This window comes from Scyliorhinus canicula, chromosome 1 (assembly GCF_902713615.1).
Source record: "Scyliorhinus canicula chromosome 1, sScyCan1.1, whole genome shotgun sequence".
Taxonomy (NCBI): Eukaryota; Metazoa; Chordata; class Chondrichthyes; order Carcharhiniformes; family Scyliorhinidae; genus Scyliorhinus; species Scyliorhinus canicula.
Genome location: NC_052146.1, coordinates 136,065,711 through 136,081,514, shown reverse-complemented (window position 1 = coordinate 136,081,514; position 15,804 = coordinate 136,065,711). Strand labels below are relative to the sequence as shown.

Here is a 15,804-nt window from a genome sequence, read left to right as displayed (position 1 = left end):
ATGGGGTCCTGCCACAGTCAGTATCACAGTGAAGCAGTCTGGGAATGGGGTCCTGCCACAGTCAGTATCGCAGTGAAGCAGCCTGGGAATGGGGTCCTGCTGCAGTCAGTATCACAGTGAAGCAGTCTGGGAATGGTGTCCTGCCGCAGTCAGTATCACAGTGAAGCCGTCTGGGAATGGGGTCCTGCTGCAGTCAGTATCACAGTGAAGCAGTCTGGGAATGGTGTCCTGCCGCAGTCAGTATCACAGTGAAGCCGTCTGGGAATGGGGTCCTGCTGCAGTCAGTATCACAGTGAAGCAATCTGGGAATGGGGTCCTACCGCAGTCAGTATCACAGTGAAGCAATCTGGGAATGGGGTCCTGCCGCAGTCAGTATCGCAGTGAAGCAGTCTGGGAATGGGGTCCTGCCACAGTCAGTATCACAGTGAAGCAATCTGGGAATGGGGTCCTGCCGCAGTCAGTATCACAGTGAAGCAGTCTGGGAATGGGGTCCTACCGCAGTCAGTATCACAGTGAAGCAATCTGGGAATGGGGTCCTGCCGCAGTCAGTATCGCAGTGAAGCAGTCTGGGAATGGGGTCCTGCCACAGTCAGTATCACAGTGAAGCAATCTGGGAATGGGGTCCTGCCACAGTCAGTATCACAGTGAAGCAATCTGGGAATGGGGTCCTGCCGCAGTCAGCGTCACAGTGAAGCAATCTGGGAATGGGGTCCTGCCACAGTCAGTATCGCAGTGAAGCAGCCTGGGAATGGGGTCCTACCATAGTCAGTATCACAGTGAAGCCGTCTGGGAATGGGGTCCTGCTGCAGTCAGCCGCAGTCAGTGTCACAGTGATGCAGTCTGGGAATGGGGTCCTGCCACAGTCAGTATCACAGTGAAGCAGTCTGGGAATGGGGTCCTACCATAGTCAGTATCACAGTGAAGCCGTCTGGGAATGGGGTCCTGCCGCAGTCAGTATCACAGTGAAGCAGTCTGGGAATGGGGACCTGCCACAGTCAGTATCGCAGTGAAGCAGCCTGGGAATGGGGTCCTGCCGCAGTCAGTATCACAGTGAAGCCGTCTGGGAATGGGGTCCTGCCGCAGTCAGTATCACAGTGAAGCAGTCTGGGAATGGTGTCCTGCCGCAGTCAGTATCACAGTGAAGCAATCTGGGAATGGGGTCCTGCCACAGTCAGTATCGCAGTGAAGCAGTCTGGGAATGGGGTCCTGCCGCAGTCAGTATCGCAGTGAAGCCGTCTGGGAATAGGGTCCTGCTGCAGTCAGTATCACAGTGAAGCAGTCTGGGAATGGGGTCCTGCCGCAGTCAGTATCACAGTGAAGCCGTCTGGGAATAGGGTCCTGCTGCAGTCAGTATTGCAGTGAAGCAGTCTGGGAATGGGGTCCTGCCGCAGTCAGTACCGCAGTGAAGCAGTCTGGGAATGGGGTCCTGCTGCAGTCAGCGTCACAGTGAAGCAGTCTGGGAATGGGGTCCTGCCACAGTCAGTTTCACAGTGAAGCAATCTGGGAATGGGGTCCTGCCACAGTCAGTATCGGAGTGAAGCAATCTGGGAATGGGGTCCTGCCACAGTCAGTATCGCAGGGAAGCAGTCTGGGAATGGGGTCCTGCCACAGTCAGTATCGCAGTGAAGCAATCTGGGAATGTGGTCCTGCCACAGTCAGTATCGCAGGGAAGCAGTCTGGGAATGGGGTCCTGCCACAGTCAGTATCACAGTGAAGCAATCTGGGAATGGGGTCCTGCCACAGTCAGTATCACAGTGAAGCAATCTGGGAATGGGGTCCTGCCACAGTCAGTATCACAGTGAAGCAATCTGGGAATGGGGTCCTGCCACAGTCAGTATCGCAGTGAAGCAGTCTGGGAATGGGGTCCTGCCACAGTCAGTATCACAGTGAAGCAGTCTGGGAAGGGGGTCCTGCTGCAGTCAGTATCACAGTGAAGCAGTCTGGGAATGGGGTCCTGCTGCAGTCAGTATCACAGTGAAGCAATCTGGGAATGGGGTCCTGCCGCAGTCAGTATCGGAGTGAAGCAGTCTGGGAATAGGGTCCTGCCACAGTCAGTATCACAGTGAAGCAGTCTGGGAATGGGGTCCTGCCACAGTCAGTATCACAGTGAAGCAGTCTGGGAATGGGGTCCTGCTGCAGTCAGTATCACAGTGAAGCAGCCTGGGAATGGGGTCCTGCCACAGTCAGTATCACAGTGAATGTGGCGCTAACAATTATACTCGAAGCCGAGAGACTAGTACAATAGAGGCTTTATTGCTGTACGATGTTGTCCCTCCATCCGCAACTGTAGACTGAGGGTCTGAGCAGCTCTCATACATATTTATACACAAGCTCCCTGTGGGCGGAGCTAGCCGGCAGGGGCTGACCGGAGGAACCTGTATTACAGGTACAGGCATACATCCCCCTACTGCAGTACACATAACTACAGTGGTTATCTCACCACATTCACCCCCTGTAAAAATGAGTCCGGCGGGGGTGACATGTAACTCTAATACAAAGGATGCTATGTACAAGAGGGTCCAACAAGGAAAATCAAGAGTCCATCCAGTTAGCAGGTTACAGGTTGAGCCGAATCGGTGGTCGGACGTTCCGCTGTGAGCGGCGTAGCTGTGGTGGTGACGTCGGCACAGGCGATGATGGACCCGATGGTGCAGGTGCTGGCGGTGTTGGTGCTGGCTGCTGGCGGGATGACTCCGAGAGCAAGCCGAAATCTTCCATGTCCTCCAGGGTGGGCAGGGGGGATGAGGGATGGACCTGATGGGGACGAATAGGGGGGCGCTGGGGTTGGCGCAGGAAGGGGTGTGGGAATGGGATCGGCACCTGAGGGAGCCAGGTCCCGGAGCGAGACTGTGTCCTGGCGGCCGTCGGGGAACTCCACGTAGGCATACTGAGGGTTGGCGTGGAGAAGGCGTACTTTGTCCACCAGGGGTTCCGCCTTGTGGTGCCGTACATGCCTACGGAGAAGGACTGGGCCCGGAGTCGTGAGCCAAGTCGGGAGCGACACTCCGGATGTGGACTTCCTAGGGAAGGCAAAAACGCGTTCATGGGGTGTACTGTTAGTTGCGGTGCACAGTAGCGACCGAATGGAATGGAGCGCGTTAGGGAGGACCTGCTGCCAGCGAGCGGCTGGGAGGTTCCTGGACCGTAGGGCCAGCTGGACGGCCCTCCATACCGTCCCGTTCTCCCTCTCTACCTGCCCGTTTCCCCGGGGGTTGTAGCTGGTCGTCCTGCTGGAGGTGATACCCCTGCTGAGCAGGAACTGACGCAGCTCATCGCTCATGAATGAGGATCCCCTGTCACTGTGGATATAGTCGGGGAAACCGAACAGGTCGAAAATGGAATCCAGGGCCTTGATGACGATGGCAGACGTCATATCTGGGCATGGGATGGCAAAGGGGAACCTAGAAAATTCATCGACCACACTAAGGATGTAGGTGTTGCGGTCGGTAGAGGGAAGGGGCCCTTTGAAGTCCACGCTGAGGCGTTCAAAGGGGCGGGATGCTTTCACCAGGCGCGCGCGATCTGGCCGGTAGAAGTGCGGCTTGCACTCCGCACAGATCTGGCAGTCTCTGGTGACTGTCCGTACTTCCTCGACGGAGTAGGGAAGATTGCGGGCTTTGATCAGATGGTACAAGCGGGTGACCCCCGGATGGCAAAGGCTGTCGTGCAAGGCACGGAGCTGGTTCACTTGTGCACTGGCACATGTACCTCGGGAGAGGGCGTCTGGGGGCTCGTTGAGTTTGCCGGGGCGATACAAGATCTCGTAGTTAAAGGTGGAGAGCTCGATTCTCCACCGCAAGATTTTGTCATTCTTGATCTTGCCCCGCTGCGTGTTGTTGAACATGAAGGCTAACGACCGTTGGTCAGTGAGGAGAGTGAATCTCCTGCCGGCCAGGTAATGCCTCCAGTGCCGCACCGCTTCAACGATTGCCTGGGCTTCCTTTTCGACAGAGGAATGCCGAATTTCGGAGGCGTGGAGGGTGCGTGAAAAGAATGCCACGGGTCTGCCGGCCTGATTCAGCGTGGCGGCAAGGGCGACATCTGAAGCGTCGCTCTCTACTTGGAAAGGCAGAGTCTCGTCTACGGCGTGCATCCCCGCCCTGGCTATGTCAGATCGAATGCAGGCGAAGGCCTGTTGTGCCTCGGCCGAGAGGGGAAAATGTGTGGACTGGATAAGTGGGCGGGCCTTGTCCGCGTATTGTGGGACCCACTGGGCGTAATAGGAGAAGAACCCAAGGCAGCGTTTGAGGGCCTTGGGGCAGTGGGGAATTGGGAGCTCCATGAGGGGGCGCATGCGGTCGGGATCGGGCCCCAGTAGTCCGTTTTGGACTACGTAGCCAAGGATGGCTAAGCGGTCTGTGCGGAACACGCATTTCTCCTTGTTGTACGTGAGATTAAGGAGAGATGCGGTGTGGAGGAATTTATAAAGGTTGGCATCATGTTCCTGCTGGTCATGGCCGCAGATGGTGACATTGTCAAGGTACGGGAAGGTGGCCTGCAATCCGTACCGGTCAACCATTCGGTCCATTTCTCGCTGAAAGACCGAGACCCCATTCGTGACGCCGAAGGGAACCCTCAGAAATTGGTACAGACGACCGTCCGCCTCAAAGGCAGTGTAGGGACGGTCCGATTTACGGATGGGGAGCTGGTGGTAGGCGGATTTCAGGTCAATAGTAGAGAAGACCCGGTACTGTGCAATCTGATTGACCATATCAGAAATGCGGGGGAGGGGGTACGCGTCGAGCTGCGTGTACCGGTTGATGGTCTGGCTGTAGTCCACGAACATCCTGTGCTTCTCCCCGGTCTTAACCACTACCACCTGGGCTCTCCAAGGGCTGTTGCTGGCCTCGATGATACCCTCCCGAAGCAGCCGCTGGACTTCGGACCTGATGAAGGCCTTGTCCTGGGTGCTGTACCGTCTGCTCCTGGTGGCGACGGGCTTGCAATCCACAGTCAGATTGGCAAAGAGGGAGGGGGGCTCGACCTTGAGGGTCGCGAGGCCGCAAACGGTGAGGGGAGGTAGGGGTCCACCGAATTTGAGGGTGAGGCTCTGGAGATTGCACTGGAAATCCAGGCCTAGTAGAAGTGAAGTGCAGAGGTCGGGGAGAATGTACAGACGGAAACGGTCGAATTCCACACCCTGTACAGTGAGTTTAATCAGGCAGAAACCCCGGATCGGGACAGAGTGGGAACCGGAGGCAAGGGAGATCTGCCGGTCGGCGGGATGGATCGCAAGGGAATAGCGCCTTACCGTGTCCGGGTGGACGAAGCTCTCGGTGCTCCCGGAGTCGATGAGGCAGGAGGTCACATGGCCGTTGACCAGCACCGATGTGGAAGAGGGTGCCAGGTTGCGAGGACGGGACTGGTCGAGCGTAACGGAGGCGAGCAGTAGTTGGTCGGCGGTTGAGTCAGATGAGTCCGACGAGAAGCGGTAGCGACCCGTGTCCCGTGATGGCGGCCCCTGGAGACGAGATGGCGGCATCCGCAGTACCTGTGGGTAAAATGGCGGCGTCCATGGAGCGCACGTTATGGGGTCGGAACAAAATGGCGGCGCCCATGGAACGCACATGGCTGTGGTGGATGAAGATGGCGGCGCCCATGGGGCGCACGTGGCGGGGGCGGCAAAAGATGGCGGCGCCCACTGATTGCACGTGGGGTCGGGGGAAGCGGACGGCGGGGCCCATTGAGGGAGCGGCTGAGGCGTGGGGACCGGCGGCGCGATAGCGGCGACCGTCCGGGACTGACACACCGCTGCAAAGTGGCCTTTCTTGCCACAAGCTTTGCAGGTCGCTGTGCGGGCCGGGCAGCGTTGGCGAGGGTGCTTCTGTTGGCCGCAGAAGTAACAGTGGGGACCCCCAGGGGGTGCGGTGCGGCGGGCAGCGCAGGCATAGTGCGCGGGGGCGGCTGCTGGGGGGGCCGTTTGCGGGGTCCACGAGGGGTGGGACGGATGGGCCTGGGGAGCCGTTTGCGGGGTCCACGAGGGGTAGGACGGGTGGGCCGAGTGGCTAGCGGAGTAAGTGTGCGCACTACGGGAGGCGGCCGTCATGGAGAGCGCCAGGGCCTTTGCGGCCGCGAGGTCGGGGGCGACCCCTTCCAGCAGTCGTTGCCGGATGGGGTCCAATGCAATGCCTGTAACAAAGGCATCGCGCATGAGTAAATCCGAATGTTCCGCGGCTGTGAGGGCCCGGCAGTCGCAGTCTCGTACCAGAGGTATAAGGGCCCTCCAGAAGTCCTCAATCGACTCACCCGGCTGCTGGACGCGAGTAGAAAGTTGATGCCTCGCAAACAGGGTGTTCGTCGATGGTGCATAATTCTCCTTGAGCAGTTCCATAGCTGCGGTGTAGTCGGTCGCATCTCGAATGAGCGGAAAGACGCTGGAGCTAAGTCTAGAGTAAAGGAGTTGCTTTTTCTGAGCCTCCGTCGGGGGAGGGTGTGCTGAAGAGATGTAGGCCTCGAAGACTGCGAGCCAGTGATCAAAGTCTTTTCTGGCGTGAGGCGAATGTGGATCCAGCTGCAGACGGTCAGGCTTGACTCTGATGTCCATGGTGACTGGGAAATCGTACAGCAATAAATTGTGGCGCTAACAATTATACTCGAAGCCGAGAGACTAGTACAATAGAGGCTTTATTGCTGTACGATGTTGTCCCTCCATCCGCAACTGTAGACTGAGGGTCTGAGCAGCTCTCATACATATTTATACACAAGCTCCCTGTGGGCGGAGCTAGCCGGCAGGGGCTGACCGGAGGAACCTGTATTACAGGTACAGGCATACATCCCCCTACTGCAGTACACATAACTACAGTGGTTATCTCACCACAGTGAAGCAGCCTGGGAATGGGGTCCTGCCAAAGTCAGTATCACAGTGAAGCAGTCTGGGAATGGGGTCCTGCTGCAGTCAGTATCACAGTGAAGCAGTCTGGGAATGGGGTCCTGCCGCAGTCAGTATCACAGTGAAGCAGTCTGGGAATGGGGTCCTGCCGCAGTCAGTATCACAGTAAAGCAGTCTGGGAATGGGGTCCTGCTGCAGTCAGTATCACAGTGAAGCAGTCTGGGAATGGGGTCCTGCCACAGTCAGTATCACAGTGAAGCAGTCTGGGAATGGGGTCCTGCCGCAGTCAGTATCGCAGTGAAGCAGTCTGGGAATGGGGTCCTGCCACAGTCAGTATCGCAGTGAAGCAGTCTGGGAATAGGGTCCTGCCACAGTCAGTATCGCAGTGAAGCAGTCTGGGAATGGGGTCCTGCCACAGTCAGTATCACAGTGAAGCAATCTGGGAATGGGGTCCTGCCGCAGTCAGTATCACAGTGAAGCAGTCTGGGAATGGGGTCCTGCCACAGTCAGTATCACAGTGAAGCAGTCTGGGAATGGGGTCCTGCCACAGTCAGTATCACAGTGAAGCAATCTGGGAATGGGGTCCTGCCAAAGTCAGTATCGCAGTGAAGCAGCCTGGGAATGGGGTCCTGCCAAAGTCAGTATCGCAGTGAAGCAATCTGGGAATGGGGTCCTGCCGCAGTCAGTATCACAGTGAAGCAGTCTGGGAATGGGGTCCTGCCGCAGTCAGTATCGGAGTGAAGCAGCCTGGGAATGGGGTCCTGCCACAGTCAGTATCGCAGTGAAGCAATCTGGGAATGGGGTCCTGCCGCAGTCAGTATCACAGTGAAGCAGTCTGGGAATGGGGTCCTGCCACAGTCAGTATCACAGTGAAGCAATCTGGGAATGGGGTCCTGCTGCAGTCAGTATCACAGTGAAGCAGTCTGGGAATGGGGTCCTGCCACAGTCAGCGTCACAGTGAAGCAGCCTGGGAATGGGGTCCTGCTGCAGTCAGTATCGCAGTGAAGCAGTCTGGGAATGGGGTCCTGCCACAGTCAGTATCACAGTGAAGCAGTCTGGGAATGGGGTCCTGCTGCAGTCAGTATCACAGTGAAGCAGTCTGGGAATGGGGACCTGCCACAGTCAGTATCACAGTGAAGCAGTCTGGGAATGGGGTCCTGCCACAGTCAGTATCACAGTGAAGCAATCTGGGAATGGTGTCCTGCTGCAGTCAGTATCGCAGTGAAGCAATCTGGGAATGGGGTCCTGCCGCAGTCAGTATCGCAGTGAAGCAGTCTGGGAATGGGGTCCTGCCACAGTCAGTATCACAATGAAGCAGCCTGGGAATGGGGTCCTGCTGCAGTCAGTATCACAGTGAAGCAATCTGGGAATGGGGTCCTGCTGCAGTCAGTATCACAGTGAAGCAGTCTGGGAATGGGGTCCTGCCACAGTCAGTATCACAGTGAAGCAGTCTGGGAATGGGGTCCTGCCACAGTCAGTATCACAGTGAAGCAGTCTGGGAATGGGGTCCTGCCACAGTCAGTATCGGAGTGAAGCAGTCTGGGAATGGGGTCCTGCTGCAGTCAGTATCGCAGTGAAGCAATCTGGGAATGGGGTCCTGCCACAGTCAGTATCGCAGTGAAGCAATCTGGGAATGGGGTCCTGCCGCAGTCAGTATCACAGTGAAGCAGTCTGGGAATGGGGTCCTGCCACAGTCAGTATCACAGTGAAGCAGTCTGGGAATGGGGTCCTGCCGCAGTCAGTATCGGAGTGAAGCAGTCTGGGAATGGGGTCCTGCTGCAATCAGTATCGCAGTGAAGCAGCCTGGGAATGGGGTCCTGCCGCAGTCAGTATCGCAGTGAAGCAATCTGGGAATGGGGTCCTGCCACAGTCAGTATCACAGTGAAGCAGTCTGGGAATGGGGTCCTGCTGCAGTCAGTATCGCAGTGAAGCCGTCTGGGAATGGGGTCCTGCCACAGTCAGTATCACAGTGAAGCAGTCTGGGAATGGGGTCCTGCTGCAGTCAGTATCGCAGTGAAGCCGTCTGGGAATGGGGTCCTGCTGCAGTCAGTATCGCAGTGAAGCAGCCTGGGAATGGGGTCCTGCCACAGTCAGTATCGGAGTGAAGCAGCCTGGGAATGGGGGCCTGCCACAGTCAGTATCGCAGTGAAGCAATCTGGGAATGGGGTCCTGCCACAGTCAGTATCGCAGTGAAGCAATCTGGGAATGGGGTCCTGCCACAGTCAGTGTCACAGTGAAGCAGTCTGGGAATGGGGTCCTGCTGCAGTCAGTATCACAGTGAAGCAGTCTGGGAATGGGGTCCTGCCACAGTCAGTATCGGAGTGAAGCAGTCTGGGAATGGGGTCCTGCCACAGTCAGTATCACAGTGAAGCAGTCTGGGAATGGGGTCCTGCCACAGTCAGTATCGCAGGGAAGCAATCTGGGAATGGGGTCCTGCCACAGTCAGTATCACAGTGAAGCAGCCTGGGAATGGGGTCCTGCCACAGTCAGCGTCACAGTGAAGCAGTCTGGGAATGGGGTCCTGCCACAGTCAGTATCACAGTGAAGCAGTCTGGGAATGGGGTCCTGCCACAGTCAGTATCACAGTGAAGCAGTCTGGGAATGGGGTCCTGCCACAGTCAGTATCACAGTGAAGCAGTCTGGGAATGGGGTCCTGCCACAGTCAGTATCACAGTGAAGCAGTCTGGGAATGGGGTCCTACCGCAGTCAGTATCGCAGTGAAGCAGTCTGGGAATGGGGTCCTGCCACAGTCAGTATCACAGTGAAGCAGTCTGGGAATGGGGTCCTACCGCAGTCAGCGTCACAGTGAAGCAGTCTGGGAATGGGGTCCTGCCACAGTCAGTATCACAGTGAAGCAGTCTGGGAATGGGGTCCTGCCACAGTTAGTATCACAGTGAAGCAGCCTGGGAATGGGGTCCTGCCACAGTCAGTATCGCAGTGAAGCAGTCTGGGAATGGGGTCCTGCCACAGTCAGTATCGCAGTGAAGCAGTCTGGGAATGGGGTCCTACCGCAGTCAGCGTCACAGTGAAGCAGTCTGGGAATGGGGTCCTGCCACAGTCAGTATCACAGTGAAGCAGCCTGGGAATGGGGTCCTGCCACAGTCAGTATCGCAGTGAAGCAATCTGGGAATGGGGTCCTGCCACAGTCAGTATCACAGTGAAGCAGTCTGGGAATGGGGTCCTGCCACAGTCAGTATCACAGTGAAGCAGTCTGGGAATGGGGTCCTACCGCAGTCAGCGTCACAGTGAAGCAGTCTGGGAATGGGGTCCTGCCACAGTCAGTATCGCAGTGAAGCAGTCTGGGAATGGGGTCCTGCCACAGTCAGTATCGCAGTGAAGCAGTCTGGGAATGGGGTCCTACCGCAGTCAGCGTCACAGTGAAGCAGTCTGGGAATGGGGTCCTGCCACAGTCAGTATCACAGTGAAGCAGCCTGGGAATGGGGTCCTGCCACAGTCAGTATCACAGTGAAGCAGTCTGGGAATGGGGTCCTGCCACAGTCAGTATCGCAGTGAAGCAATCTGGGAATGGGGTCCTGCCACAGTCAGTATCACAGTGAAGCAGTCTGGGAATGGGGTCCTGCCACAGTCAGTATCACAGTGAAGCAGTCTGGGAATGGGGTCCTGCTGCAGTCAGTATCGCAGTGAAGCAATCTGGGAATGGGGTCCTGCCACAGTCAGTTTCACAGTGAAGCAGTCTGGGAATGGGGTCCTGCTGCAGTCAGTATCGCAGTGAAGCAGTCTGGGAATGCGGTCCTGCCACAGTCAGTATCGCAGTGAAGTAGTCTGGGAATGGGGTCCTGCTGCAGTCAGTATTGCAGTGAAGCAGTCTGGGAATGGGGTCCTGCCACAGTCAGTATCGCAGTGAAGCAGTCTGGGAATGGGGTCCTGCTGCAGTCTGTATCACAGTGAGGCAGTCTGGGAATGGGGTCCTGCCACAGTCAGTATCACAGTGAAGCAGTCTGGGAATGGGGTCCTGCCGCAGTCAGTATCGCAGTGAAGCAGTCTGGGAATGGGGTCCTGCCACAGTCAGTATCACAGTGAAGCAATCTGGGAATGCGGTCCTGCCACAGTCAGTATCGCAGTGAAGTAGTCTGGGAATGGGGTCCTGCTGCAGTCAGTATTGCAGTGAAGCAGTCTGGGAATGGGGTCCTGCCACAGTCAGTGTCACAGTGAAGCAGTCTGGGAATGGGGTCCTGCTGCAGTCAGTATCGTAGTGAAACAATCTGGGAACAGTGTCATGCTGCACAGACACCCTGTCTCTCAATCTTGCCTGAGGTGTGGTTACCCTTGGGTTAAATTGGCACCCATCAGCTCCCCGTCAAAGGGGAGAGCAGCCTTTGGGATTGTGATGACTTTCACTTTTTCACCAATACGTTATAGTACAAAATGTACGATACAAACATGATATATTTATTGTTTTGAAACACAGTCCTAAAGGAAGCAAGTACAGAGTTGCTCATGGTCCTTCTGCTTTAGAAATTGTTTTCATGGGTGGCATGGTGGCACAATCGTTAGCACTGCTGCCTCGTGGCGCCAAGGGCCCGGGTTCAATCCCAACCCCATCTCACTGTCCATGGGGAGTTTGAACATTCTCCCCGTGTCTATGTTTGTCTCACCCCCAGAAGCCAAAGATGTGCCGGGTAGGTGGATTTGCCACACTAAATTGCCCCATAATTGTACGAATTTAAAGAAAAAGAAAAAAAATTGTTATCGTCCTGGTTGAATAGCAGAGTGATATTGCAGAGACAGAGGCATCAGATTTAAAGAAGACAGAAAGCAAAAACCCAACAGAGCCAACACTGGGTGCTCCAGGAGAACCAATATGTTACAGAAAAAAATGCATCACCACCATCATTCAGGCAATATCAGTCAACCCTAATACATCTTCCACAGCTAAACCTTCCTGCAAGAATACTAATATAATGTTAACGCTATATAAAGAGAGTTAATCAGGAAACTATTGGAATGCTGTTGAAATGTCATTAAGATCTTTTGTATAAACAAAGCTGATGTTTCTTGAGTTCATGAAATTGGAATTAATGGAGAGTTCCCTAGATACAGTCTAATTTTGTGCAAGTGATCAGTACTCTTACCCATGATGATTTAAAGTATGTTATTTTATTTCTTAAATATAAACTAGGGTAACAGAGAGGTGCTATAAGAATTTGATAAACTTCATAAACAATAAAACACTGGCAATTTAATCAAAAGTCAAATCAAGGATACATAATGAGGAGCCAGGGGATTTGTGCAATATCTTTCAAGTAAGCAGACATGATAACCCATAATTAACAAAATGTCAAAGGAACTATGGTCAGAACCAGAAGTGGGATATAAATATGCATATATTCTGTATTTTAGATTTGTTTTACAATAACTCAAAAGAAATGTCATACAAAATCCAAGTTTAAATAGGAACAATGTTATTGTGTGGGTTGTGGCATCTATCTATTGGAAGCCCAGGTGACGTTATCTAGTGACTCAGTTTATTCTGATTCTATTTGTACAAAGTAGGTAGTGGGTGAATGGTGAAGAGCAATGAGGAATTGTTAATTTTAAAGAAACAGATGAAGTTTTAATCATTATGGATATGGCTATGGGATTGACAAACTGTTTTCTTTTAAACGACCTCTGGAATCAACAATAAACACCGAATCCATTACCATGCCCGATTTCAGAATAATGGCCAGTGTCTGAAATGTATAAATTTTATAAATGGAAGTTGATGTGGTGAATCTAAAGAAAATGGACAGAATCAGCTGTGAGCGGATCAAACAGCTGTTTAGCAGTTTATTCAATAGAGGTATGCACACAGGGGAATGCTCTAAGAAATAATTCAAATATACAGGGCGGGATTCTCTGTCTGCTGACGGCAGAATCGGGAAACGCGATTGGGCGGAGAATCGGTTTTGATGTCGGAATCATGGCGGTTTCAATCCAAATCGCAATTCTCCGGTGCTTCGACAGCGGCATCAATGCATTCAAGAACGCATGTACAGTAAACACCTGTTTGATCCGCTCACAGCTGATTCTGTCCATTTTCTTTAGATTCACCACATCAACTTCCATTTATAAAATTTATACATTTCAGACACTGGCCATATAATTAGAGGGCCTGAAGAGGTATTCTCTTGGGCCTCCGCGATTCTCCATCTTCACTGGGGCGAATTCTTGATAGCGAGGTTCACTTGTGCTTTTGAAAACTGTGAACCTGACGCCGTGGCTGATGAGGGAGAGAGCGGGGGGGGGGTTAAGGAAAGTGTACAACATCGCCATAGTTTGCTGACAGTCGTGCCGCTGGCCAGGAGGCTTCTGCCAAGGCTGGGGGGAGTAGCGGGGGTTGGCCAGTAGATTGGTTAGAGGGTCGGGGTGGACGGGCACGGAATGCCATTTCTGTAATTTGCAAGGCAGCAATGCAGATGTGCATGCTGCTGACTGCCCACTGTGAACCTAGTGCCACAGGTGTGGGTCTCCACCAAGGCAGCCTCACTGGCCCCAGCTGACCCATCAGTGGGATGGGTGCACTCCAACACAACCAGTGCCATGTTGTTGGCTGGGATGAGTGTACGTGGGGTTTGAAATGTGTATATGTGGCTGCAGTTTGTCAGCTTCCCGAGTGTCAATCATGGAGCCAGCGAATCCTGCACCGTTTGTCATTGGAATCGATTGTGTTCCACGTGGCGCTGGTGCTAACACTGCCATAGTTGCTGAACTGGTCCAGGGGCAGCACCAGATTTTCTGTCGTGGAACTCCACAAATCTGCCTCAGCGTCAACACTTAGTCTGAGAAACCGAGAATCCAGCCGACAGTGTCCATCAGTTATTTGTACCATCTCAGCATTACCTCACTATGATGTCCATAATTACAGATGAGTTTACAAAATAGTTCTGGAATTACCTGACCTTTAGCACAAACATTACATGCATTTTAGTGAATCACAAATGTTGCCTTACCTATTCTGATGATTTATTACATTGTCCAGTCACCTGTTTGGTGACTTCGTCTGGCCCTTATTCCTTGACTCATCATCACCTGACCCATAGGCCAGTCATCAGCTTCCTGGCCTGACCAAAATATCACATTCCCTACGACATCTACTCTAGAGTTTTCTTTACTGCAAATACTTTTAAAACTTAAACCAGTAACTTGGTCAATCCTGGCTGAACCCATGATAGACCATGATGCATTCCTTCAAAATGGAGACAAAAAGATAACTGGAAAGAAGACGATTGCGTATGGAGATGTACTTTCATTGCAGAATACACCACAACAAACTTGCTTTGATGTGGCTCAAGCAATGCTTACACTTGGTTTAGAAGTTAACAGTCTGTAAAAGTCACCATAGCATTGAATTTTGTTTCCATACAAACATAGAATTATATATATATATTTTCATCATTCAATTCATCTTGACTATTGGTGTAAATTTAGAAATCAAAATATTCAAAAAGTAAGAACAATAATAGAAAAGCAGAACAATAACTAATAGAATAAATAAAGGCCTATGAACACAAACCTTCATTAATTTAAAACCCTCCTATTTTTCTGCATCAAATATTTTTGTCCAGGTTGCTGTATTGATAATTTACATGTAGGCATTCAAGAAAAAATATTTACCTCGTTCTCTGTGGTATGCAGTTCTAAATTTGTGCTTATTATAAGAACTGAAAAAGTGACATTAGAAGTTTATTATGTGCCCAATAGGTTTTTATTGCCATCATCAAGCTCACACTTTGTACGATTTAGCTTCCTGATGTCTCTGCATACATACACACATACATACACACATACATACACACATACTCACATACATACGTACATATAGATTGTATGCTTTTTGTCGTTGGAATATTTGCAACAATCTGCAAAATAATCAGAGGTAAAAGTTTGAAACCTTGGTATGTGCCTAATCCTAAACCACAGAAATTGTTATAGGCTCCAATAACAATTTGAAATGTTGTTTGTTTGTTTGCGACCCTTCACAATGATGTGCAGTACATTAAATGTGTTTCCCTTTATGTTAAGATTAAAGCCTTGGGCATGGGATATAGAAGAGGTCTCACAGAACATATAGAGTTCATGTCCAGCCATTTTCAAGAGATCTGAAATTACTTGTATGCGAAATAGCTTCTGGTTTTCATTTAAAAGTATTTTTGCTTCATGTGTTTGTTGTTGTTTCATCAATATTTTTTGGAGGATTTTCGGAAAATATTTTTTAAGCAGTTCTGTCTATTTACATATAGAGTAGGCCTTTTCAGATCAAGTTGTGAAATTTCTATTTTCAATACTGCCCTTGAAGCCATCATAGCAATTTGAGAGTTGGTAGAAACACACTTGGCACTCAACAAGTTACCCAGTATAGTCACACACAGAGATAGTAGTACTATGCCAGATGTCATAATGGAATGTACATTTTATTCTAAAATAGAATGAGCATCCTCCTTATTTGCTCCTTCTGTTCTCCACCTCAGCATGTATCACAGAGTTAGTTTGAACTGAGTAGGCAGGAATGAATTCTTCATCCTTCTTTTGTGTTTTTTTTTCTTTTGCCGTGTTGCCTGTAAAACACAAGCACATTTGAATGTCAAAACAACCGACGTTCAGCAGCTGTTACAATAAAGGACTCAAAAATCCAGTGACAGACTCGTTTTGGCAATTGTTCAGCTACTGGCCATGCCTCAGTTTCTTCAGCTCTGGAAATGGAGTATGTCACAGAATGAGTACTGAGCAAAGTGGAGAAAGAATTAGCATTAGGGATCCTACTAGTTTCACTAAGCATATTCCCAATAACCTGATATTGATCTATGAAAGTTGAACGTAAATAATGAAACACAAGGTGCAGTATCCTATTGTGATGATTGGAAGTCTTGAGGGATATTGGATAAAAAGTATTGGGCAATTTAAGGGTTTAAAGCCTGGGGTTAAACTATGTTTGACTACAGTGGTCATGTTTTTTGTTAAATAATTCTGTTTAG

At 51.7% G+C, this 15,804-nt stretch overlaps 1 protein-coding gene across 1 annotated transcript in view; it reads left to right on the top strand.

Annotated features, from left to right (window-relative positions):
* Window positions 1-14,162, top strand: part of LOC119961753 — a 61,051-nt gene extending 46,889 nt beyond the window's left edge. Inside the window, exon 4 of the mRNA XM_038789051.1 lies at window positions 13,972-14,162. Coding sequence (XP_038644979.1) covers window positions 13,972-14,162 — 191 coding nt within the window. The remainder of the gene's footprint in view (window positions 1-13,971) is intronic.
* The last annotated feature ends 1,642 nt before the right edge of the window (window positions 14,163-15,804 follow it).